Source organism: Anomaloglossus baeobatrachus, chromosome 6 (genome assembly GCF_048569485.1).
Source record: "Anomaloglossus baeobatrachus isolate aAnoBae1 chromosome 6, aAnoBae1.hap1, whole genome shotgun sequence".
In the NCBI taxonomy this organism is placed as follows: domain Eukaryota; kingdom Metazoa; phylum Chordata; class Amphibia; order Anura; family Aromobatidae; genus Anomaloglossus; species Anomaloglossus baeobatrachus.
Window position 1 is genome coordinate 571,092,282 of NC_134358.1, and position 26,164 is coordinate 571,118,445.

At 50.5% G+C, this 26,164-nt stretch overlaps 2 protein-coding genes across 2 annotated transcripts in view; both read right to left on the bottom strand.

Moving 5' to 3' along the window:
* The window catches only part of LOC142243765 (uncharacterized), a 102,799-nt gene that overhangs the window by 73,108 nt on the left and 3,527 nt on the right, over positions 1-26,164 (bottom strand). The window contains exon 2 of the mRNA XM_075315964.1: positions 9,175-11,564. Within this exon, the coding sequence (XP_075172079.1) occupies positions 9,216-11,564 (2,349 nt within the window). The 3' untranslated portion in view covers positions 9,175-9,215. The remainder of the gene's footprint in view (positions 1-9,174; positions 11,565-26,164) is intronic.
* LOC142243709 (uncharacterized) overlaps positions 1-26,164 on the bottom strand; it is a 329,550-nt gene that overhangs the window by 40,909 nt on the left and 262,477 nt on the right. The gene's annotated exons all lie outside the window — the stretch shown is intronic.

A 26,164-nucleotide genomic window follows, 5' to 3' on the forward strand; every position in this document is an offset into this window, starting at 1 on the left:
GGACAGGAGGAGTGGTACTGTGCAGTGTATATATACAGAATAATACAGATACTGAGGATTACACCCAGTATACAGGACAGGAGAAGTGGTACTGTGCAGTGTATATATACAGAATAATACAGGTACTGAGGATTACACCCAGTATACAGGACAGGAGGAGTGGTACTGTGCAGTATATATATACACAGAATAATACAGATACTGAGGATTACACCCAGTATACAGGACAGGAGAAGTGGTACTGTGCAGTGTATATATACAGAATAATACAGACACTGAGGATTACACCCAGTATACAGGACAGGAGAAGTGGTACTGTGCAGTGTATATATACAGAATAATACAGACACTGAGGATTACACCCAGTATACAGGAGAGGAGAAGTGGTACTGTGCAGTGTATATATACAGAATAATACAGGTACTGAGGATTACACCCAGTATACAGGACAGGAGAAGTGGTACTGTGCAGTGTATATATACAGAATAATACAGATACTGAGGATTACACCCAGTATACAGGACAGGAGAAGTGGTACTGTGCAGTGTATATATACAGAATAATACAGATACTGAGGATTACACCCAGTATACAGGACAGGAGAAGTGGTGCTGTGCAGTGTATATATACAGAATAATACAGATACTGAGGATTACACCCAGTATACAGGACAGGAGAAGTGGTGCTGTGCAGTGTATATATACAGAATAATACAGATACTGAGGATTACACCCAGTATACAGGACAGGAGAAGTGGTGCTGTGCAGTGTATATATACAGAATAATACAGACACTGAGGATTACACCCAGTATACAGGACAGGAGAAGTGGTACTGTGCAGTGTATATATACAGAATAATACAGGTACTGAGGATTACACCCAGTATACAGGACAGGAGAAGTGGTACTGTGCAGTGTATATATACAGAATAATACAGATACTGAGGATTACACCCAGTATACAGGACAGGAGAAGTGGTACTGTGCAGTGTATATATACAGAATAATACAGATACTGAGGATTACACCCAGTATACAGGACAGGAGAAGTGGTACTGTGCAGTGTATATATACAGAATAATACAGACACTGAGGATTACACCCAGTATACAGGACAGGAGAAGTGGTACTGTGCAGTGTATATATACAGAATAACACAGGTACTGAGGATTACACCCAGTATACAGGACAGGAGAAGTGGTACTGTGCAGTGTATATATACAGAATAATACAGATACTGAGGATTACACCCAGTATACAGGACAGGAGAAGTGGTACTGTGCAGTGTATATATACAGAATAATACAGATACTGAGGATTACACCCAGTATACAGGACAGGAGAAGTGGTACTGTGCAGTGTATATATACAGAATAATACAGATACTGAGGATTACACCCAGTATACAGGACAGGAGAAGTGGTACTGTGTAGTGTATATATACAGAATAATACAGATACTGAGGATTACACCCAGTATACAGGACAGGAGAAGTGGTACTGTGCAGTGTATATATACAGAATAATACAGATACTGAGGATTACACCCAGTATACAGGACAGGAGAAGTGGTACTGTGCAGTGTATATATACAGAATAATACAGGTACTGAGGATTACACCCAGTATACAGGACAGGAGAAGTGGTACTGTGCAGTGTATATATACAGAATAATACAGGTACTGAGGATTACACCCAGTATACAGGACAGGAGAAGTGGTACTGTGCAGTGTATATATACAGAATAATACAGGTACTGAGGATTACACCCAGTATACAGGACAGGAGAAGTGGTACTGTGCAGTGTATATATACAGAATAATACAGATACTGAGGATTACACCCAGTATACAGGACAGGAGAAGTGGTACTGTGCAGTGTATATATACAGAATAATACAGATACTGAGGATTACACCCAGTATACAGGACAGGAGAAGTGGTACTGTGCAGTGTATATATACAGAATAATACAGACACTGAGGATTACACCCAGTATACAGGACAGGAGAAGTGGTACTGTGCAGTGTATATATACAGAATAACACAGGTACTGAGGATTACACCCAGTATACAGGACAGGAGAAGTGGTACTGTGCAGTGTATATATACAGAATAATACAGATACTGAGGATTACACCCAGTATACAGGACAGGAGAAGTGGTACTGTGCAGTGTATATATACAGAATAATACAGATACTGAGGATTACACCCAGTATACAGGACAGGAGAAGTGGTACTGTGCAGTGTATATATACAGAATAATACAGATACTGAGGATTACACCCAGTATACAGGACAGGAGAAGTGGTACTGTGTAGTGTATATATACAGAATAATACAGATACTGAGGATTACACCCAGTATACAGGACAGGAGAAGTGGTACTGTGCAGTGTATATATACAGAATAATACAGATACTGAGGATTACACCCAGTATACAGGACAGGAGAAGTGGTACTGTGCAGTGTATATATACAGAATAATACAGGTACTGAGGATTACACCCAGTATACAGGACAGGAGAAGTGGTACTGTGCAGTGTATATATACAGAATAATACAGACACTGAGGATTACACCCAGTATACAGGACAGGAGAAGTGGTACTGTGCAGTGTATATATACAGTATAATACAGATACTGAGGATTACACCCAGTATACAGGACAGGAGAAGTGGTACTGTGCAGTGTATATATACAGAATAATACAGGTACTGAGGATTACACCCAGTATACTGGACAGGAGAAGTGGTACTGTGCAGTGTATATATACAGAATAATACAGATACTGAGGATTACACCCAGTATACAAGACAAGAGAAGTGGTACTGTGCAGTGTATATATACAGTATAATACAGATACTGAGGATTACACCCAGTATACAGGACAGGAGAAGTGGTACTGTGCAGTGTATATATACAGAATAATACAGGTACTGAGGATTACACCCAGTATACTGGACAGGAGAAGTGGTACTGTGCAGTGTATATATACAGAATAATACAGACACTGAGGATTACACCCAGTATACAGGACAGGAGAAGTGGTACTGTGCAGTGTATATATACAGAACAATACAGACACTGAGGATTACACCCAGTATACAGGACAGGAGAAGTGGTACTGTGCAGTGTATATATACAGAATAATACAGATACTGAGAATTTCAACCAGTATACAGGACAGGAGAAGTGGTACTATGCAGTGTATATATACAGAATAATACAGATACTGAGGATTACACCCAGTATACAAGACAGGAGAAGTGGTACTGTGCAGTGTATATATACAGAACAATACAGATACTGAGGATTACACCCAGTATACAGGACAGGAGAAGTGGTACTGTGCAGTGTATATATACAGAATAATACAGATACTGAGGATTACACCCAGTATACAGGACAGGAGAAGTGGTACTGTGCAGTGTATATATACAGAATAATACAGACACTGAGGAGTATACAGGACAGGAGAAGTGGTACTGTGCAGTGTATATATACAGAATAATACAGATACTGAGGATTACACCCAGTATACAGGACAGGAGAAGTGGTACTGTGCAGTGTATATATATACAGAATAATACAGATCCTGAGGATTACACCCAGTATACAGGACAGAAGAAGAGGTACTGTGCAGTGTATATATATATACAGAATAATACAGATCCTGAGGATTACACCCAGTATACAAGACAGGAGAAGTGGTACTGTGCAGTGTATATATACAGAACAATACAGATACTGAGGATTACACCCAGTATACAGGACAGGAGAAGTGGTACTGTGCAGTGTATATATACAGAATAATACAGATACTGAGGATTACACCCAGTATACAGCACAGGAGAAGTGGTACTGTGCAGTGTATATATACAGAATAATACAGATACTGAGGTGTCAGAGGCCTATATGTTCAGCATATTTATATATATATTATATATATATTATATACACACACACACACACAGTGTGTCCACCCATATCCTGTCAACCGCCATTAACTTGAGAGCGGCGGCAGCTATAGGCATAGAAGTGGTGTCTAGGTATAGTAAAGTAGCCATGTGCTACGCATTGAAACCACCTATAGCGCCACCTGGTGGAAAACAACGGAGTTAGCATTTTTATCTCGAAAACGGAACAAGATAGAGGAAAAAAAAATGAATTACAAAGTTGTAGGGCATCATCAATTCAATACGAATCGACACCTTGCATACAGAAATGCTATGATTAGAACGTGTAAAACTCACAAGGCTGCGGACGTGAAGCGATACCTCATGGAGACCTTCCTACAAGTCATTGGGTATGGTGGCTGCGTAGAGTGGCCTCCGCTCACCTGACCTGACCCCATTGGACTTCTTTCTGTGAGGTCACATCACACAGCAGGTGTATGCGACCCCTCCACCAACATTGCAGGACCTACCACCACGTATCACAGAGGCTTGTGCAGACGTGTCACCTGCCATATTGCACAACGTGCAGCAAGATACAGTATGCTGTGCAGAGGCCAGATGTGCATTGCAGCAGGATACAGTATGCTGTGCAGAGTCCAGATGTGCATTGCAGCAGGATACAGTATGCTGTCCAGAGTCCAGATGTGCATTGCAGCAGGATACAGTATGCTGTGCAGAGCCCAGATGTGCATTGCAGCAGGATACAGTATGCTGTCCAGAGTCCAGATGTGCATTGCAGCAGGATACAGTATGCTGTGCAGAGTCCAGATGTGCATTGCAGCAAGATACAGTATGCTGTGCAGAGGCCAGATGTGCATTGCAGCAGGATACAGTATGCTGTGCAGAGCCCAGATGTGCATTGCAGCAGGATACAGTATGCTGTGCAGAGGCCAGATGTGCATTGCAGCAAGATACAGTATGCTGTGCAGAGGCCAGATGTGCATTGCAGCAAGATACAGTATGCTGTGCAGAGGCCAGATGTGCATTGCAGCAGGATACAGTATGCTGTGCAGAGCCCAGATGTGCATTGCAGCAAGATACAGTATGCTGTGCAGAGCCCAGATGTGCATTGCAGCTGACGGGGGCCACTAATGAGCGCCATATGCGTGACCAGCATTCAATGTTTTGGGGGGCTCATCGGTTTCATATCATAGCATTTCTGTATGCAAGGTGTGCATTCGTATTGAATTGATGATGCCTACAACTTTGTAATTCACTTTTTTCTTTATCTCGTTCCGTTTCCGAGATAAAAATGCTAACTCCGTTGTTTTCCGCCAGGTGGCGCTATACGTGGTTTCATTGCGTAGCGCATGGCTACTTTACTATACCTAGACACCACTTCTATGCCTATAGCTGCCGCCGTTCTCAAGTAATGGTGGTTGACAGGATATGGGTTATGGGTGGACACACTGTATCTATATATATAATTGCCTTATTCTGTCTGTCTGTCTTGTTCCAAAATTGTGTCACCGTGACAGTGTCGTTACAGTGACAACTGTCGGATTGCCCGCTGGGCTCGGCCTGGCCCCGGCCACCCCCCCCACGGATTGGAAGCTCGCCTCGGCCTGGCCCCGCCCCCCGCATGGATTAGCCGCTCGCCCCAGCCCTCCGCACGCATCGCCCGCTCCAGCGTACACCGGCTCCCGGTACACATGTGCAGGGAGCCGGCATACACTGACGCCTCCCCGGCTCAGCCCCGCCACACGTTGGCACACTCGGCCCCGCCCCCGGCGGACATAACCTTGTGATGCTGGGATCGTGACGGAGCCGGTGTACGCTGGTAACCATGATACACATCGCGTAACTATAGGAAGCGCTTCCCTTAGTTACCCGATGTGTATCATGGTTACCAGCGTACACCGGCTCCCGGTACACATGTGCAGGGAGCCGGCATACGCTGACGCCTCGCCCGCTCAGCCCCGCCCCCGGCACACGTTGCCACGCTCGGACCTGCCCCCAGTGGCCCCAGCATGGGGGATGGAGCACGATGGGGGGGTGTGCAGCATGGAGGATGGAGCACGATGGGTGGTGTGCAGCATGGAGGATGGAGCACAATGGGGGGTGTGCAGCATGGAGGATGGAGCACGATGGGGGGTGTGCAGCATGGGGGATGGAGCACGATGGGGGGTGCGCAGCATGGGAAATGGAGCACGATGGGGGGTGCGCAGCATGGGAAATGGAGCACGATGGGGGGTGCGCAGCATGGGGGATGGAGCATGATGGGGGGTGCGTAGGATGGGGGATGGAGCATGATGGGGGTGCGCAGCATGGGGGATGGAGCATGATGGGGGGTGCGCAGCATGGGGGATGGAACACGATGGGAGGTGCGCAGCATGGGGGATGGAGCACGATGAGGGGTGTGCAGCATGGAGGATGGAGCACGATGAAGGGTTGAACACCTCCCCCCAAAACACACACACACACACCGCCACACGCGCACCGCACAACACACCACACACACACACTGGGAACCACAAACACCGCCCTACACAGACACCCACACACACACAGACAACGCCGCACACACACAACACCCAACACACAAACACCGCGGCATACATAAATATACGCACATACCGCACAACACACACATTGCACAAAACATACCTCCCCCCAAAACACACACATGCACTCCACACCCACACAAACCGCGGAACACACACACACAACGCTACAGACACACAGCGCTCTACAAACAACGCAACACACACAACACCCAACACACAAACACCGCGGCATACATAAATATATGCACATACCGCGCAACAGACACACTGCACAAAACATACCTCCCCCAAAACACACACACGCACTCCACACCCACACAAACCGCGCAACACACACAGCACCACACACACACAACGCTGCAGACACACAGCGCTCCACAAACAACGCAACACACATATGTGGCGCCCTGGACAAGCCAGGGGCCACAGAGAACAACACCCACACACCCCACACTCCCAGTCAGGCACACCGAAGTCAGACAAAACCCTTGTTGCCTCCCTCCAAGGGCTGATGTTCACACCAGGGGGTGGGCCAGGCGGTTGGTCCCGCCCACCGAGGAGTTCACAGTCCTGGAGGCAGGAAACTGTAGTCAGTTTAGCTCAGGCAGAGCTTGAGTGCAGAGCAGAGTTAAGTGCAGCGAGTAAAAGTGGCAGCTGAGCTACTGCAGGTGTCCGGGTTGGAGCCCGGACGGATCAGCAAGGTTGGCAGACGGTGGTGACCGTCTGCAGGAGTGGCCTATCGGAGTCTATCGTAAGGACCGTGGACGGGCGGTGGCCCGGCGGTACCGGACCGGTACACAAAGAGAAGTCAGCACCATCTGGCAGGGGCTTCCGGACCCCGGCAAGGCTAGGAGTCGCCGTGAATTTGCCAAATCCGTTAGCGAAGGGAACCTCCTGGGTTTCCCAGCAGCCAAGTCCCGACAGAAGGCAACAGTCCAACTGAGAGAGGGAAACACAGCCACTGCCAAGGCAACCGTTTCCCAGGGCCAGAGCCTGCGGGCAAAAGGGGCCCCTCCAGCCCATATCCAAGCTGGGGAGCGGGTTACCGGTGGGAACCCATTGGAACCGTTTACAGTACATAGGTGCAGGGAAAGGCAGTCATCACCAACCTGCCGGGAGGAGAAACAACATCGCAGCCGTCTGTGGGACCCGTCCATCCAGCCGTGTGTTTTACCGAGAACTGTGTCCTCATCATTGGCTGAGTGAGTACCACCGTGCCGTGCGGCACAGCGCTGCCCCCGCGACCCTGCACCTCACCAGGCCCTGTAACCCGCCTGTCATCCATCCCTACCCCATCACCGGGCCCCGGGACAACCAACCCCCTACCCACGGAGGGGAGAACTAACATCAAAGCTGCTCCCTGTCACCGCTCCCGGGATCCCCGTCCAGACCAGCGGTGGTGTCACCAATATCACCACAACCGTGGGTGGCGTCACGGACAATAACTAAATCCCCCACAATCAATCCCCACCCTTTTCACTCATGGGCGGGAAGCGCCGCTCGAGTCCCCGGGATCCGGCCCACCGCTCGAGCCACCACCGAGCAGCAGCAGCCGCAGCAGCAGCGGCCGGACCCGAGCAGTGGGAGAGCGTGGCGTCCCCTCCTCCGCCCGCGACACATACAACTCTTTTCTCACCCCCCGCCACACCCAGACAACACCCAGAACATTTACAGCGCCCTACACAAACACTGGCAACTACACACAACAACATCTATATATATATATATATATATATATATATATATATATATATATATATATATATAACAAAAATCATACATGAACTACACAATACGTAAATTCTAGAATACCCGATGCGTAGAATCCGGCCACCTTCTAGTATAGATATATATATATATATAAATAAATATAATGTCAGGCCTCTGGCAGTGACACTATAGGATGAGCTCGGATCTACTGCAAGGCCTGGTGCTCAGAAGAAAAAGTCATATCAATATAGAAGAAATTCTGGCACACAGTCAAGAAAAAGAGCGGCGAGAGGGGATCAGTAAGATTTAGCAATGCAGCAGTTCTAGGGTTAAGGGGGGTTTTCTCTGGGCCCCCAATATACGTGCACATGATCTGTATGAGGCAGGAGAGAAGCGGAGGAAAGGCCTCTCTAGTGCCGCTTATCTCCGGAGAGGGCGGGAGGTGAAGCGTTGTGCGGAGACTTGTGTCTGGAGACGTCAGAGGAGGAAAATCATCTCACAAAGTGTCCCCGAGACCCCGACAAATGTCTCCTGTCCCCTCCCCGGTATATGGGGCCGCCACATAGCGAGCTGCTTATAAATAACCGCACCTGTCACTGCCAGAGGCCTCACATATATACAGAACATTCTGGAACAGTCAAGAGAAAACTCCTGCAAGTGAATGATGGCTTTGTGTCAATATGTGACAATGTGATGACAATTCAGAAACAAATTGGTCCCACGTTTTGGCTGAATAAAGAGTCTTCATCAGGGACATAAATGCACTAAACGCATCAGAATACAATTGTCACACACTTCTTATGTCATTATAAGCTATAAACTCACAAATACAAAGAAGCCCAAGATGAAGAGCGTCATAAATACACGAGAGAATGGTGGAATAATCGCAATATATAGACACGTATATGGAGGACCGCGCCTAGAAGCCATGCTCATTCTATACACGGCAGAGACTGTCCCGAACAATAAGTCCTCACCCCCCCCCACATATTACTTACATTCCCGGAAGCCGACCACCCTGGAGCGAGAGGATGGAGCATCAACTGTACGCCGGACAGCGGGGACCTGGAGAGGGCTGCTTAGTGCTGGAGGACTGCAGATAGCGGGGTCCTGGAGAGGACTGCTTAGTGCTGGAGGACTGCAGACAGCGGGGTCCTGGAGAGGGCTGCTTAGTGCTGGAGGACTGCAGACAGCGGGGTCCTGGAGAGGGCTGCTTAGTGCTGGAGGACTGCAGACAGCGGGGTCCTGGAGAGGGCTGCTTAGTGCTGGAGGACTGCAGACAGCGGGGTCCTGGAGAGGGCTGCTTAGTGCTGGAGGACTGCAGACAGCGGGGTCCTGGAGAGGGCTGCTTAGTGCTGGAGGACTGCAGACAGCGGGGTCCTGGAGAGGACTGCTTAGTGCTGGAGGACTGCAGACAGCGGGGTCCTGGAGAGGACTGCTTAGTGCTGGAGGACTGCAGACAGCGGGGTCCTGGAGAGGGCTGCTTAGTGCTGGAGGACTGCAGACAGCGGGGTGCTGGAGAGGGCTGCTTAGTGCTGGAGGACTGCAGACAGCGGGGTCCTGGAGAGGGCTGCTTAGTGCTGGAGGACTGCAGACAGCGGGGTCCTGGAGAGGGCTGCTTAGTGCTGGAGGACTGCAGACAGCGGGGTCCTGGAGAGGGCTGCTTAGTGCTGGAGGACTGCAGACAGTGGGGTCCTGGAGAGGGCTGCTTAGTGCTGGAGGACTGCAGATAGCGGGGTCCTGGAGAGGGCTGCTTAGTGCTGGAGGACTGCAGACAGCGGGGTCCTGGAGAGGGCTGCTTAGTGCTGGAGGACTGCAGACAGCGGGGTCCTGGAGAGGACTGCTTAGTGCTGGAGGACTGCAGACAGCGGGGTCCTGGAGAGGGCTGCTTAGTGCTGGAGGACTGCAGACAGCGGGGTCCTGGAGAGGGCTGCTTAGTGCTGGAGGACTGCAGACAGCGGGGTCCTGGAGAGGGCTGCTTAGTGCTGGAGGACTGCAGACAGTGGGGTCCTGGAGAGGGCTGCTTAGTGCTGGAGGACTGCAGATAGCGGGGTCCTGGAGAGGGCTGCTTAGTGCTGGAGGACTGCAGACAGCGGGGTCCTGGAGAGGGCTGCTTAGTGCTGGAGGACTGCAGACAGCGGGGTCCTGGAGAGGACTGCTTAGTGCTGGAGGACTGCAGACAGCGGGGTCCTGGAGAGGGCTGCTTAGTGCTGGAGGACTGCAGACAGCGGGGTCCTGGAGAGGGCTGCTTAGTGCTGGAGGACTGCAGACAGCGGGGTCCTGGAGAGGACTGCTTAGTGCTGGAGGACTGCAGACAGCGGGGTCCTGGAGAGGGCTGCTTAGTGCTGGAGGACTGCAGACAGCGGGGTGCTGGAGAGGGCTGCTTAGTGCTGGAGGACTGCAGACAGCGGGGTCCTGGAGAGGGCTGCTTAGTGCTGGAGGACTGCAGACAGCGGGGTCCTGGAGAGGGCTGCTTAGTGCTGGAGGACTGCAGACAGCGGGGTCCTGGAGAGGGCTGCTTAGTGCTGGAGGACTGCAGACAGTGGGGTCCTGGAGAGGGCTGCTTAGTACTGGAGGACTGCAGATAGCGGGGTCCTGGAGAGGGCTGCTTAGTGCTGGAGGACTGCAGACAGCGGGGTCCTGGAGAGGGCTGCTTAGTGCTGGAGGACTGCAGACAGCGGGGTCCTGGAGAGGACTGCTTAGTGCTGGAGGACTGCAGACAGCGGGGTCCTGGAGAGGGCTGCTTAGTGCTGGAGGACTGCAGACAGCGGGGTCCTGGAGAGGGCTGCTTAGTGCTGGAGGACTGCAGACAGCGGGGTCCTGGAGAGGGCTGCTTAGTGCTGGAGGACTGCAGACAGTGGGGTCCTGGAGAGGGCTGCTTAGTGCTGGAGGACTGCAGATAGCGGGGTCCTGGAGAGGGCTGCTTAGTGCTGGAGGACTGCAGACAGCGGGGTCCTGGAGAGGGCTGCTTAGTGCTGGAGGACTGCAGACAGCGGGGTCCTGGAGAGGACTGCTTAGTGCTGGAGGACTGCAGACAGCGGGGTCCTGGAGAGGGCTGCTTAGTGCTGGAGGACTGCAGACAGCGGGGTCCTGGAGAGGGCTGCTTAGTGCTGGAGGACTGCAGATAGCGGGGTCCTGGAGAGAGCTGCTTAGTGCTGGAGGACTGCAGACAGCGGGGTCCTGGAGAGGGCTGCTTAGTGCTGGAGGACTGCAGACAGCGGGGTCCTGGAGAGGGCTGCTTAGTGCTGGAGGACTGCAGACAGCGGGGTCCTGGAGAGGGCTGCTTAGTGCTGGAGGACTGCAGACAGCGGGGTCCTGGAGAGGGCTGCTTAGTGCTGGAGGACTGCAGACAGCGGGGTCCTGGAGAGGGCTGCTTAGTGCTGGAGGACTATAGACAGCGGGGTCCTGGAGAGGACTGCTTAGTGCTGGAGGACTGCAGACAGCGGGGTCCTGGAGAGGGCTGCTTAATGCTGGATGACTGCAGACAGCGGGGTCCTGGAGAGGGCTGCTTAGTGCTGGAGGACTGCAGACAGCGGGGTCCTGGAGAGGGCTGCTTAGTGCTGGAGGACTGCAGACAGCGGGGTCCTGGAGAGAGCTGCTTAGTGCTGGAGGACTGCAGACAGCGGGGTCCTGGAGAGAGCTGCTTAGTGCTGGAGGACTGCAGACAGCGGGGTCCTGGTGAGGGCTGCTTAGTGCTGGAGGACTGCAGACAGCGGGGTCCTGGAGAGGACTGCTTAGTACTGGAGGACTGCAGACAGCGGGGTCCTGGAGAGGACTGCTTAGTGCTGGAGGACTGCAGACAGAGGGGTCCTGGAGAGTGCTGCTTAGTGCTGGAAGACTGCAGACAGCGGGGTCCTGGAGAGGACTGCTTAGTACTGGAGGACTGCAGACAGCGGGGTCCTGGAGAGGACTGCTTAGTGCTGGAGGACTGCAGACAGAGGGGTCCTGGAGAGTGCTGCTTAGTGCTGGAAGACTGCAGACAGCGGGGTCCTGGAGAGGGCTGCTTAGTGCTGGAGGACTGCAGACAGCGGGGTCCTGGAGAGAGCTGCTTAGTGCTGGAGGACTGCAGACAGCGGGGTCCTGGAGAGAGCTGCTTAGTGCTGGAGGACTGCAGACAGCGGGGTCCTGGAGAGGACTGCTTAGTGCTGGAGGACTGCAGACAGCGGGGTCCTGGAGAGGACTGCTTAGTGCTGGAGGACTGCAGACAGCGGGGTCCTGGAGAGGGCTGCTTAGTGCTGGAGGACTGCAGACAGCGGGGTCCTGGAGAGGGCTGCTTAGTGCTGGAGGACTGCAGACAGTGGGGTCCTGGAGAGGGCTGCTTAGTGCTGGAGGACTGCAGAAAGCGGGGTCCTGGAGAGGGCTGCTTAGTGCTGGAGGACTGCAGACAGCGGGGTCCTGGAGAGGGCTGCTTAGTGCTGGAGGACTGCAGACAGCGGGGTCCTGGAGAGGGCTGCTTAGTGCTGGAGGACTGCAGACAGCGGGGTCCTGGAGAGGGCTGCTTAGTGCTGGAGGACTGCAGACAGCGGGGTCCTGGAGAGGGCTGCTTAGTGCTGGAGGACTGCAGACAGCGGGGTCCTGGAGAGGACTGCTTAGTGCTGGAGGACTGCAGACAGCGGGGTCCTGGAGAGGGCTGCTTAGTGCTGGAGGACTGCAGACAGCGGGGTCCTGGAGAGGGCTGCTTAGTACTGGAGGACTACAGACAGCGGGGTCCTGGAGAGGACTGCTTAGTGCTGGAGGACTGCAGACAGCGGGGTCCTGGAGAGGGCTGCTTAGTGCTGGAGGACGGCAGACAGCTGGGTCCTGGAGAGGGCTGCTTAGTGCTGGAGGACTACAGACAGCGGGGTCCTGGAGAGGGCTGCTTAGTGCTGGAGGACTACAGACAGCGGGGTCCTGGAGAGGGCTGCTTAGTGCTGGAGGACTACAGACAGCGGGGTCCTGGAGAGGGCTGCTTAGTGCTGGAGGACTGCAGACAGCGGGGTACTGGAGAGGGCTGCTTAGTGCTGGAGGACTGCAGACAGTGGGGTCCTGGAGAGGGCTGCTTAGTGCTGGAGGACTGCAGACAGCGGGGTCCTGGAGAGGACTGCTTAGTGCTGGAGGACTGCAGACAGCAGGGTCCTGGAGAGAGCTGCTTAGTGCTGGAGGACTGCAGACAGCGGGGTCCTGGAGAGGGCTGCTTAGTGCTGGAGGACTGCAGACAGCGGGGTCCTGGAGAGGGCTGCTTAGTGCTGGAGGACGGGGATATATCAGCAGCGCAGGCGGCAGAAACCAGTTGCAGATTGGAGGATCCTCCTCTTGTTGAGTGACTCCTGACAGCTGCACAGGACGGGACATCTGGAGTCTCTGCCGCCACTGAGGATGATGAGGGGGATGCTGCAGCTGTCTGGAGCCGTCAGGGGGGGCCGGGGATAATGTCAGCTCTGTGCAGGGTGGGAGAGGAGGAGAAAGACACTGTAATATAGAGAGAGATCACCAGCCCCCCCAGTACTATAGAGAGAGGTCACCAGCCCCCCCAGTACTATAAAGAGAGGTCACCAGCCCCCCCAGTACTATAGGTAGAGGTCACCAGCCCCCCAGTACTATAGAGAGAGGTCACCAGCCCCCCCAGTACTATAGAGAGGTCAACAGCCCCCCAGTACTATACAGAGGTCACCAGCCCCCCCAGTACTATAGAGAGGTCACCAGCCCCCCAGTACTATAGAGAGGTCACCAGCCCCCCAGTACTATAGAGAGGTCACGAGCCACCCAGTACTATAGAGAGGTCACCAGCCCCTCAGTACTATAGAGAGGTCACCAGCCCCCCCCAGTACTATAGAGAGGTCACCAGCCCCTTCAGTACTATAGAGAGGTCACCAGCCCCCCCCAGTACTATAGAGAGGTCACCAGCCCCCCCAGTACTATAGAGAGGTCACCAGCCCCCCAGTACTATAGAGAGGTCACCAGCTCCCCAGTACTATAGAGAGGTCACCAGCCCCCCAGTACTATAGAGAGAGGTCACCAGCCCCACCCAGTACTATAGAGAGGTCACAGGTCACCAGCCCCCCCAGTACTATAGAGAGAGGTCACCAGCCACCCCAGTACTATAGAGAGGTCACCAGCCCCCCCAGTACTATAGAGAGGTCACCAGCCCCCCCAGTACTATAGAGAGGTCACCAGCCCCCCCAGTACTATAGAGAGGTCACCAGCCCCCCCAGTACTATAGAGAGGTCACCAGCCCCCCAGTACTATAGAGAGGTCACCAGCCCCCCCAGTACTATAGAGAGGTCACCAGCCCCCCCCAGTACTATAGAGAGGTCACCAGCCCCCCAGTACTATAGAGAGGTCACCAGCCCCCCCAGTACTATAGAGAGGTCACCAGCCCCCCCAGTACTATAGAGAGGTCACCAGCTCCCAAGTACTATAGAGAGGTCACCAGCAACCCCAGTACTATAGAGAGAGGTCACCAGCCCCACCCAGTACTATAGAGAGGTCACAGGTCACCAGCCCCCCCAGTACTATAGAGAGAGGTCACCAGCCCCCCCAGTACTATAGAGAGGTCACCAGCCCCCCCAGTACTATAGAGAGGTCACCAGCCCCCCCAGTACTATAGAGAGGTCACCAGCCACCCCAGTACTATAGAGAGGTCACCAGCCCCCCCAGTACTATAGAGAGGTCACCAGCCCCCCCAGTACTATAGAGAGATCACCAGCCCCCCCAGTATTATAGAGAGGTCACCAGCCCCCCCAGTACTATAGAGAGGTCACCAGCCCCCCCCAGTACTATAGAGAGAGGTCACCAGCCCCACCCCCACTACTATAGAGAGGTCACAGGTCACCAGCCCCCCCCAGTACTATAGAGAGAGGTCACCAGCCCCCCCAGTACTATAGAAAGGTCACCAGCCCCCCCAGTACTATAGAGAGGTCACCAGCCCCCCCAGTACTATAGAGAGGTCACCAGCCCCCATAAGTACTATAGAGAGGTCACCAGCCCCCCCAGTACTATAGAGAGAGGTCACCAGCCCCACCCAGTACTATAGAGAGGTCACAGGTCACCAGCCCCCCCAGTACTATAGAGAGAGGTCACCAGCCCCCCCAGTACTATAGAGAGGTCACCAGCCCCCCCAGTACTATAGAGAGGTCACCAGCCCCCCCAGTACTATAGAGAGGTCACCAGCCCCCCCAGTACTATAGGTAGAGGTCACCAGCCCCCCAGTACAATAGAGAGAGGTCACCAGCCCCCCAGTACTATAGAGAGGTCAACAGCCCCCCAGTACTATACAGAGGTCACCAGCCCCCCCAGTACTATAGAGAGGTCACCAGCCCCCCAGTACTATAGAGAGGTCACCAGCCCCCCAGTACTATAGAGAGGTCACCAGCCCCCCAGTACTATAGAGAGGTCACCAGCCCCCCCCAGTACTATAGAGAGGTCACCAGCCCCCCAGTACTATAGAGAGGTCACCAGCCCCCCCAGTACTATAGAGAGGTCACCAGCCCCCCCAGTACTATAGAGAGGTCACCAGCCCCCCCCAGTACTATAGAGAGGTCACCAGCCCCCCAGTACTATAGAGAGGTCACCAGCTCCCCAGTATTATAGAGAGGTCACCAGCCCCCCAGTACTATAGAGAGAGGTCACCAGCCCCCCAGTACTATAGAGAGAGGTCACCAGCCCCACAGTACTATAGAGAGAGGTCACCAGCCCCCCAGTACTATAGAGAGAGGTCACCAGCCCCCCAGTACTATAGAGAGTGGTCACCAGGTGTACAGTGGATTACTCCTCCCGTCAGGTGTACAGTACAGTAGATTACTCCTCCTGTCAGGTGTGCAGTGGATTACGCCTCCTGTCAGGTGTACAGTGGATCACTCCTCCTGTCAGGTGTACAGTGGATTACTCCTCCTGTCAGGTGTACAGTAGTGACAGCGGCCCGGCAGTCCGCCCGGCCGCAGCGGAAGCAGCCCCCGACCGGAAGTCAGCACTGCCAAAGACGCTGACCGCTCCCAAGCTCCCGGCCTCGGCTGAGGCGCACCGGGGTTGCACCTGCGGGGCAGCAGAGCGGGCCATGACACAGCGGAGCCCTCCATTGCCAGTGGTGCCGGTCGTACCCGGCACGGAGGGAGTCCGGTTGGGCCCAGCCCCCGCGCAGGTGGAAGCAGAGCATGCAGCAGATGCTCCGTACTGGGAGCGGCAGCGGTGCCAGCTGAACAAAGAGATAGCGGCCAGGGAAAAGAGAAAGGCGGAGGTGCTGTCTCGGACTTATACAGAAAAAGACCATTTCCGAAATGCTACTTCCAGGGTGCGGGGCCCAAGCTACCAAGGCCAGGTCCGGCACTTCAACGCCCAGAGAGGCTGGGGTTTTATATACGAGCCGGGCCTCGAGGCCGAGATCTTTGTATCCCGGAGGGATGTGGCCTCTCATCTGCCCGTTGGCCACCCAGACCGAGACCTGGAGCCCGGAGAAATGGTCTCGTATACCCGACATTGCGGAGAGAGGCGGTGGTTTGCCCTTGATGTGAAGAGGTGGGGCACCCAGCTGCACACCCACCCCTCTCCGCCATCCTCACCTGATTAAGAGTTAAGGTACTGGTTCCCGGCTACCCAAGTTATGCAAGTCCCCGTTGGGACCGTCTGCTGTTTACTGTTTACTGTTTATAGTTCCCGTTCACCGTTCATGGACAATGGCTTTGGACTGGAAAGCCAACCCAAAAACTATTGGGTCTTGTAAATAGTCCCTGACCACCCTTCTCACCCCGTGGCAGTCTCTGGAGAGGATGATTGGAGGAAGGGCCCGCGATAGAGTCGGCCGAGGCCCAGTCACTAGCAAAACCAGTGGCTAACCTCCAGGCCAGGGGACCCCGGACTTTGGAACCCATGACACAAAGACTGCCGGGTAAGGAACTTTTTACCCGGCCCGTAAGAGCATCACCTGGACCTGTCATGGACTTGGGCAAGGGGTGCGCACCAGTGCTTAGCGGTGGCACCAGGGGTCAGGTTGTTTTGGGTGGGAGTGTGTGAGAAGGACCCGGTCTGTCCCGTCCCGGTTTTAAATGTGCAACGTTTAAGTGATGTGCCTCCCGTAAGGGAAGAATATTATGTAAATATGCTATTATACTTGTAACCCTGTTTTACCCTTTTTCAATTTTTCACAGTTGCTGTTAAATAAACGTTGGTGGTCGGACAGCCCGCGGACGGTCTGTATTAAACCAAGGGGGAATGTGACGCCCTGGCAAAACCAGGTAGTCACACATAGGCCCCTGCATAACACCATCCCTCACCTAGGTTACATACAGCCGACCTGAAACCCTAGTCACCCCCCCTTATTGAAAGATAGGTACACCAGTGGGCGGGACCAGGCGGTAGGAAATGCCCACCTAGGGGGCTAGAAATCCCAAGCCTGGGGCGGGAAAAAAACCAGTGGAAGTTGAATTCAGTTAAGTCTGACAGCTGAAACGTGAAGTTCAATTTGAGAGGAGTGGAAGCTGTGGCTAAGTGTAGCTCCAGCCGGAGGAGAAAGTTAAGTTGAATGGTGCCAGGGTTGGAGCCCTAGTGCCTTTGGCTAGGTGGCAGACGGTGGTCTCCATCAGCAGGAGATGGGAAGATGGCTTGGCAGATCCGAGGTGGACCGGGACAGGGTTGTAGCCCGCCGGTACGGACACCGGAGAACTGACCCGGAAACCGTAGCACAGAGGGGGTACTCGGACCCTGAAGCCAAAGAGAGTGTTAAGGCCACCACCAGGGCCCATAGATCCCACCGGTCAGTGTCAGCGGGCACGGCTCCTTAGGCCCACAACCAGCCGGGAGCGGACTCCTGAGTTCCAGACCAGGCAGTCCACATCACACAGAACTAGTGCAGAGGAAAGGACAGCAACCACCAGCCTAGATGGGGGACTTGAATGCAACCGGTGGTGGCGGCCGGCCACCAGCACCTTGGTTTACCAAAAGACTTGTGTGATTCATTTACTGTGAGTAACCAAACATCTCCTCGCACGTCCGGGCGCACTGGCCCTTGCCATCACTATACCCTGCACAGAGACACTGGGTCCCGGGGCAACCATCCCGACCCACAAAGGAGTTAACATCTAGCGCCACTACATCTCCCCCGGGTGCCCCACAACAGCAGTGGTGCGGTGGTGTCCCACTTCACCACACACCGTGGGTGGCGTCACAAACTTAATACGGCCAAGCCCATACATCTACGTTCCCCCTTTTATTTGGCGTGTCCGCGTGACCCCCGGGTCCGGAGGATCACCTCGAGCCACAGACACACACAGCGGGTCCGGATCCGAGCAGCGGCGTCTGCTGGCACGGGGGCGGCACATATATATTGTGAGGTATCAACCGGCTGTATTACAAAGGGCCGGTATGTTTTGCAGAAGCGTGGGTGCTCTGCAATGTGAAGCTGGCTGGGACCTGTGGTTCCACAGGATTGCATTACATGCAGAGCCATGGAAGGGTGTGTGATGCTGATTACACACTCCTTACCACCTGTGGGTGTGGCTCCAGGGGTTAAAGCAATCCTGTCTCTGAACCTGGGAAGAGTGTGTCTAGGGCAGTCTAGAGAGACACTGGCTCTAGACTTCAGTGTGTGTGCTGGGAGAGAGTGAGAGCAGAGCCGAGAGTTCTGCATGAAGTGTGTCTAGGGCAGTCTAGAGAGAGGCTGGCTCTAGATGTCCAGTGTGTGGACTGGAAACAAGCGAGAGCAGAGCCAGGAGCTTTGGGTGTAGCAGCCTGCATGGAGGCTGATCACAAGGCTCTGATATAGAGTCTGAGGTGAGTGCGGCCAAGCCAGGGCTGTAGGGCCGAATCTCTCCAGGAGGAGAGACAGACAGGGGTCTGCAGAGGGCCCTGGGTGCTGGAAGGAACCTTGGCTAGAGTTGTACGCTGGCAGGAGCCAGAGAGTGGGGAAGTTGCTAAACTTCTATTATGCACTTATTGTTTATGTGTGAGGGCAGTTTATGCTGAGTGTTTTAATAAACTGCCAGAATTTTTATGAAGAGACTGTGTACGTGTGTTCCTGAAGCTACCTCACACCGCTGCAAGCGAGTGAAACCCCCACGTTGCAGGGCGCAAAGTTACAATATACAGAATAATACAGGTACTGAGGATTACACCCAGTATACAGGACAGGAGAAGTGGTACTGTGCAGTGTATATATACAGAATAATACAGATACTGAGGATTACACCCAGTATACAGGACAGGAGAAGTGGTACTGTGCAGTGTATATATACAGAATAATACAGATACTGAGGATTACACCCAGTATACAGGACAGGAGAAGTGGTACCGTGCAGTGTATATATACAGAATAATACAGATCCTGAGGATTACACCCAGTATACAGGACAGGAGAAGTGGTACTGTGCAGTGTATATATACAGAATAATACAGATACTGAGGATTACACCCAGTATACAGGACAGGAGAAGTGGTACTGTGCAGTGTATATATACAGAATAATACAGGTACTGAGGATTACCCCCAGTATACAGGACAGGAGAAGTGGTACTGTGCAGTGTATATATACAGAATAATACAGATACTGAGGATTACACCCAGTATACAGGACAGGAGAAGTGGTACTGTGCAGTGTATGTATACAGAATAATACAGATACTGAGGATTACACCCAGTATACAGGACAGGAGAAGTGGTACTGTGCAGTGTATATATACAGAATAATACAGGTACTGAGGATTACACCCAGTATACAGGACAGGAGAAGTGGTACTGTGCAGTGTATATATACAGAATAATACAGATCCTGAGGATTACACCCAGTATACAGGACAGGAGAAGTGGTACTGTGCAGTGTATATATACAGAATAATACAGATACTGAGGATTACACCCAGTATACAGGACAGGAGAAGTGGTACTGTGCAGTGTATATATACAGAATAATACAGGTACTGAGGATTACCCCCAGTATACAGGACAGGAGAAGTGGTACTGTGCAGTGTATATATACAGAATAATACAGATACTGAGGATTACACCCAGTATACAGGACAGGAGAAGTGGTACTGTGCAGTGTATGTATACAGAATAATACAGATACTGAGGATTACACCCAGTATACAGGACAGGAGAAGTGGTACTGTGCAGTGTATATATACAGAATAATACAGGTACTGAGGATTACACCCAGTATACAGGACAGGAGAAGTGGTACTGTGCAGTGTATATATACAGAATAATACAGATACTGAGGATTACACCCAGTATACAGGACAGGAGAAGTGGTACTGTGCAGTGTATGTATACAGAATAATACAGATACTGAGGATTACACCCAGTATACAGGACAGGAGAAGTGGTGCTGTGCAGTGTATATATACAGAATAATACACATACTGAGGATTACACCCAGTATACAGGACAGGAGAAGTGGTACTGTGCAGTGTATATATACAGAATAATACACATACTGAGGATTACACCCAGCATACAGGACAGGAGAAGTGGTACTGTGCAGTGTATATATACAGAATAATACACATACTGAGGATTACACCCAGTATACAGGACAGGAGAAGTGGTACTGTGCAGTGTATATATACAGAATAATACAGATACTGAGGATTACACCCAGTATACAGGACAGGAGGAGTGGTACTGTGCAGTGTATATATACAGAATAATACACATACTGAGGATTACACCCAGTATACAGGACAGGAGAAGTGGTACTGTGCAGTGTATATATACAGAATAATACAGATACTGAGGATTACACCCAGTATACAGGACAGGAGAAGTGGTACTGTGCAGTGTATATATACAGAATAATACACATACTGAGGATTACACCCAGTATACAGGACAGGAGAAGTGGTACTGTGCAGTGTATATATACAGAATAATACAGATACTGAGGATTACACCCAGCATACAGGACAGGAGAAGTGGTACTGTGCAGTGTATATATACAGAATAATACAGATACTGAGGATTACACCCAGTATACAGGACAGGAGAAGTGGTACTGTGCAGTGTGTATATACAGAATAATACAGATACTGAGGATTACACCCAGTATACAGGACAGGAGAAGTGGTACTGTGCAGTGTATATATATACAGAATAATACAGATACTGAGGATTACACCCAGTATACAGGACAGGAGAAGTGGTACTGTGCAGTGTATATATACAGAATAATACAGGTACTGAGGATTACACCCAGTATACAGGACAGGAGAAGTGGTACTGTGCAGTGTATATATACAGAATAATACAGATACTGAGGATTACACCCAGTATACAGGACAGGAGAAGTGGTACTGTGCAGTGTATATATACAGAATAATACAGGTACTGAGGATTACCCCCAGTATACAGGACAGGAGAAGTGGTACTGTGCAGTGTATATATACAGAATAATACAGATACTGAGGATTACACCCAGTATACAGGACAGGAGAAGTGGTACTGTGCAGTGTATGTATACAGAATAATACAGATACTGAGGATTACACCCAGTATACAGGACAGGAGAAGTGGTACTGTGCAGTGTATATATACAGAATAATACAGGTACTGAGGATTACACCCAGTATACAGGACAGGAGAAGTGGTACTGTGCAGTGTATATATACAGAATAATACAGATACTGAGGATTACACCCAGTATACAGGACAGGAGAAGTGGTACTGTGCAGTGTATGTATACAGAATAATACAGATACTGAGGATTACACCCAGTATACAGGACAGGAGAAGTGGTGCTGTGCAGTGTATATATACAGAATAATACACATACTGAGGATTACACCCAGTATACAGGACAGGAGAAGTGGTACTGTGCAGTGTATATATACAGAATAATACACATACTGAGGATTACACCCAGTATACAGGACAGGAGAAGTGGTACTGTGCAGTGTATATATACAGAATAATACACATACTGAGGATTACACCCAGTATACAGGACAGGAGAAGTGGTACTGTGCAGTGTATATATACAGAATAATACAGATACTGAGGATTACACCCAGTATACAGGACAGGAGGAGTGGTACTGTGCAGTGTATATATACAGAATAATACACATACTGAGGATTACACCCAGTATACAGGACAGGAGAAGTGGTACTGTGCAGTGTATATATACAGAATAATACAGATACTGAGGATTACACCCAGTATACAGGACAGGAGAAGTGGTACTGTGCAGTGTATATATACAGAATAATACACATACTGAGGATTACACCCAGTATACAGGACAGGAGAAGTGGTACTGTGCAGTGTATATATACAGAATAATACAGATACTGAGGATTACACCCAGCATACAGGACAGGAGAAGTGGTACTGTGCAGTGTATATATACAGAATAATACAGATACTGAGGATTACACCCAGTATACAGGACAGGAGAAGTGGTACTGTGCAGTGTGTATATACAGAATAATACAGATACTGAGGATTACACCCAGTATACAGGACAGGAGAAGTGGTACTGTGCAGTGTATATATATACAGAATAATACAGATACTGAGGATTACACCCAGTATACAGGACAGGAGAAGTGGTACTGTGCAGTGTATATATACAGAATAATACAGGTACTGAGGATTACACCCAGTATACAGGACAGGAGAAGTGGTACTGTGCAGTGTATAAATACAGAATAATACAGATACTGAGGATTACAACCAGTATACAGGACAGGAGAAGTGGTACTGTGCAGTGTATATATACAGAATAATACAGATACTGAGGATTACAACCAGTATACAGGACAGGAGAAGTGGTACTGTGCAGTGTATATATATACAGAATAATACAGATACTGAGGATTACACCCAGTATACAGGACAGGAGAAGTGGTACTGTGCAGTGTATATATATACAGAATAATACAGATACTGAGGATTACACCCAGTATACAGGACAGGAGAAGTGGTACTGTGCAGTGTATATATACAGAATAATACAGATACTGACGATTACACCCAGTATACAGGACAGGAGAAGTGGTACTGTACAGTGTATAAATACAGAATAATACAGGTACTGAGGATTACACCCAGTATACAGGACAGGAGAAGTGGTACTGTGCAGTGTATATATACAGAATAATACAGATACTGAGGATTATACCCAGTATACAGGACAGGAGAAGTGGTACTGTGCAGTGTATATATACAGAATAATACAGATACTGAGGATTACACCCAGTATACAGGACAGGAGAAGTGGTACTGTGCAGTGTATATATACAGAATAATACAGGTACTGAGGATTACACCCAGTATACAGGACAGGAGAAGTGGTACTGTGCAGTGTATATATACAGAATAATACAGATACTGAGGATTACACCCAGTATACAGGACAGGAGAAGTGGTACTGTGCAGTGTATATATACAGAATAATACAGATACTGAGGATTACACCCAGTATACAGGACAGGAGAAGTGGTACTGTGCAGTGTATATATACAGAATAATACAGATACTGAGGATTACACCCAGTATACAGGACAGGAGAAGTAGTACTGTGCAGTGTATATATACAGAATAATACAGATACTGAGGATTACACCCTGTATACAGGACAGGAGAAGTGGTACTGTGCAGTGTATATATACAGAATAATACAGATACTGAGGATTACACCCAGTATACAGGACAGGAGAAGAGGTACTGTGCAGTGTATATATAGAGAATAATACAGATACTGAAGATTACACCCAGTATACAGGACAGGAGAAGTGGTACTGTGCAGTGTATATATACAGAATAATACAGATACTAAGGATTACACCCAGTATACAGGACAGGAGAAGTGGTACTGTGCAGTGTATATATACAGAATAATACAGATACTGAGGATTACACCCAGTATACAGGACAGGAGAAGTGGTACTGTGCAGTGTATATATACAGAATAATACAGATACTGAGGATTATACCCAGTATACAGGACAGGAGAAGTGGTACTGTGCAGTGTATATATACAGAATAATACAGATACTGAAGATTACACCCAGTATACAGGACAGGAGAAGTGGTACTGTGCAGTGTATATATACAGAATAATACAGATACTGAGGATTACACCCAGTATACAGGACAGGAGAAGTGGTACTGTGCAGTGTATATATACAGAATAATACAGGTACTGAGGATTACACCCAGTATACAGGACAGGAGAAGTGGTACTGTGCAGTGTATATATACAGAATAATACAGATACTGAGGATTACACCCAGTATACAGGACAGGAGAAGTGGTACTGTGCAGTGTATATATACAGAATAATACAGATACTGAGGATTACACCCAGTATACAGGACAGGAGAAGTGGTACTGTGCAGTGTATATATACAGAATAATACAGATACTGAGGATTACACCCAGTATACAGGACAGGAGAAGTAGTACTGTGCAGTGTATATATACAGAATAATACAGATACTGAGGATTACACCCTGTATACAGGACAGGAGAAGTGGTACTGTGCAGTGTATATATACAGAATAATACAGATACTGAGGATTACACCCAGTATACAGGACAGGAGAAGAGGTACTGTGCAGTGTATATATAGAGAATAATACAGATACTGAAGATTACACCCAGTATACAGGACAGGAGAAGTGGTACTGTGCAGTGTATATATACAGAATAATACAGATACTAAGGATTACACCCAGTATACAGGACAGGAGAAGTGGTACTGTGCAGTGTATATATACAGAATAATACAGATACTGAGGATTACACCCAGTATACAGGACAGGAGAAGTGGTACTGTGCAGTGTATATATACAGAATAATACAGGTACTGAGGATTACACCCAGTATACAGGACAGGAGAAGTGGTACTGTGCAGTGTATGTATACAGAATAATACAGATACTGAGGATTACACCCAGTATACAGGACAGGAGAAGTGGTACTGTGCAGTGTGTTGTGATGTGATCACTGGTGATGTGCACGAGGGGAGATATGTGTCGCCGCGACTACTGCAATCAGTGATGTGAACCCGGATGTAGTACTCCAGCACATTACGTGCTGAGATGGTTAATTTGTATTACCTTGGCCGGGTTTGTTGTGGACCGCTAAAGAGATGGGTGGGACGGCTGTTCACCATATCTCCACCTCGGGGTGTGGTTTCAGAGGTAAAAGCCAGGCCTCTGGACACACCCCTAGGTTGTTCTGTATTTTCCTGTGCTGGAGGAAGTAATTGTGTCTTTTGTAAATGGATTTTGGCTGCTGATAATAAACCAGGTGAAAATCGACACGTGAAGTGTTCCTGCAGCCATCGCCTACTGCTGAGGGAGTGGCTCTACCACATGTGGTGCAGAATGCGGGCAGGAATCCCAGGGCCGTTTATACCTGCTACAGAGGAGTTGGATGTCCTGGCAGAAGGCAGCCATGAGCCGGGGAACACGGTCAGACACCATGGAGGACCTGATTAAGCACCGGGTGCAGGCCCAACAACAACAGCAGCAGGCCCAGCAGGAGACGAACTAGCTGTTGATACAGCAGCAGCAATTGGCTCAGCAGCAGCTGCAGCAACAGCGGGAGCAACAGCAGCGGCAGATGGACGTCCTGGCAGAGGTAATCCGTGGCAGAGCGACCAGTCCAGGTGATGACGCTAGCGTCCGGAAGGCGGTAATGCGAGCGATGCAAAAGATGACTCCGGGGGATGATGTTGAGGCATTCTTGATTGTGTTTGAGAGAGTTGCTGAACGAGAAAAACTCCCGCCAGAGCAGTGGGCAGAGGTACTGGCGCCATATTTAAGTGGAGAGCCACAAAAGGCCTATTATGATCTTGCTTTACAAGACGCTAAGGAGTATGACAAACTAAAGGCTGAAATTGTGGCACGCCTGGGTGTGACTATGACTGTTAGGGCACAACGGGTCCACCAGTGGGCATATCATGGCGACAAACCCCCTCGCTCACAAATGTTTGATTTATTGCATCTGGTACAAAAATGGTTGCAGCCAGAGTCCTCCACCCCAGCGCAGATGATGGAGCGGGTCGTAATGGAC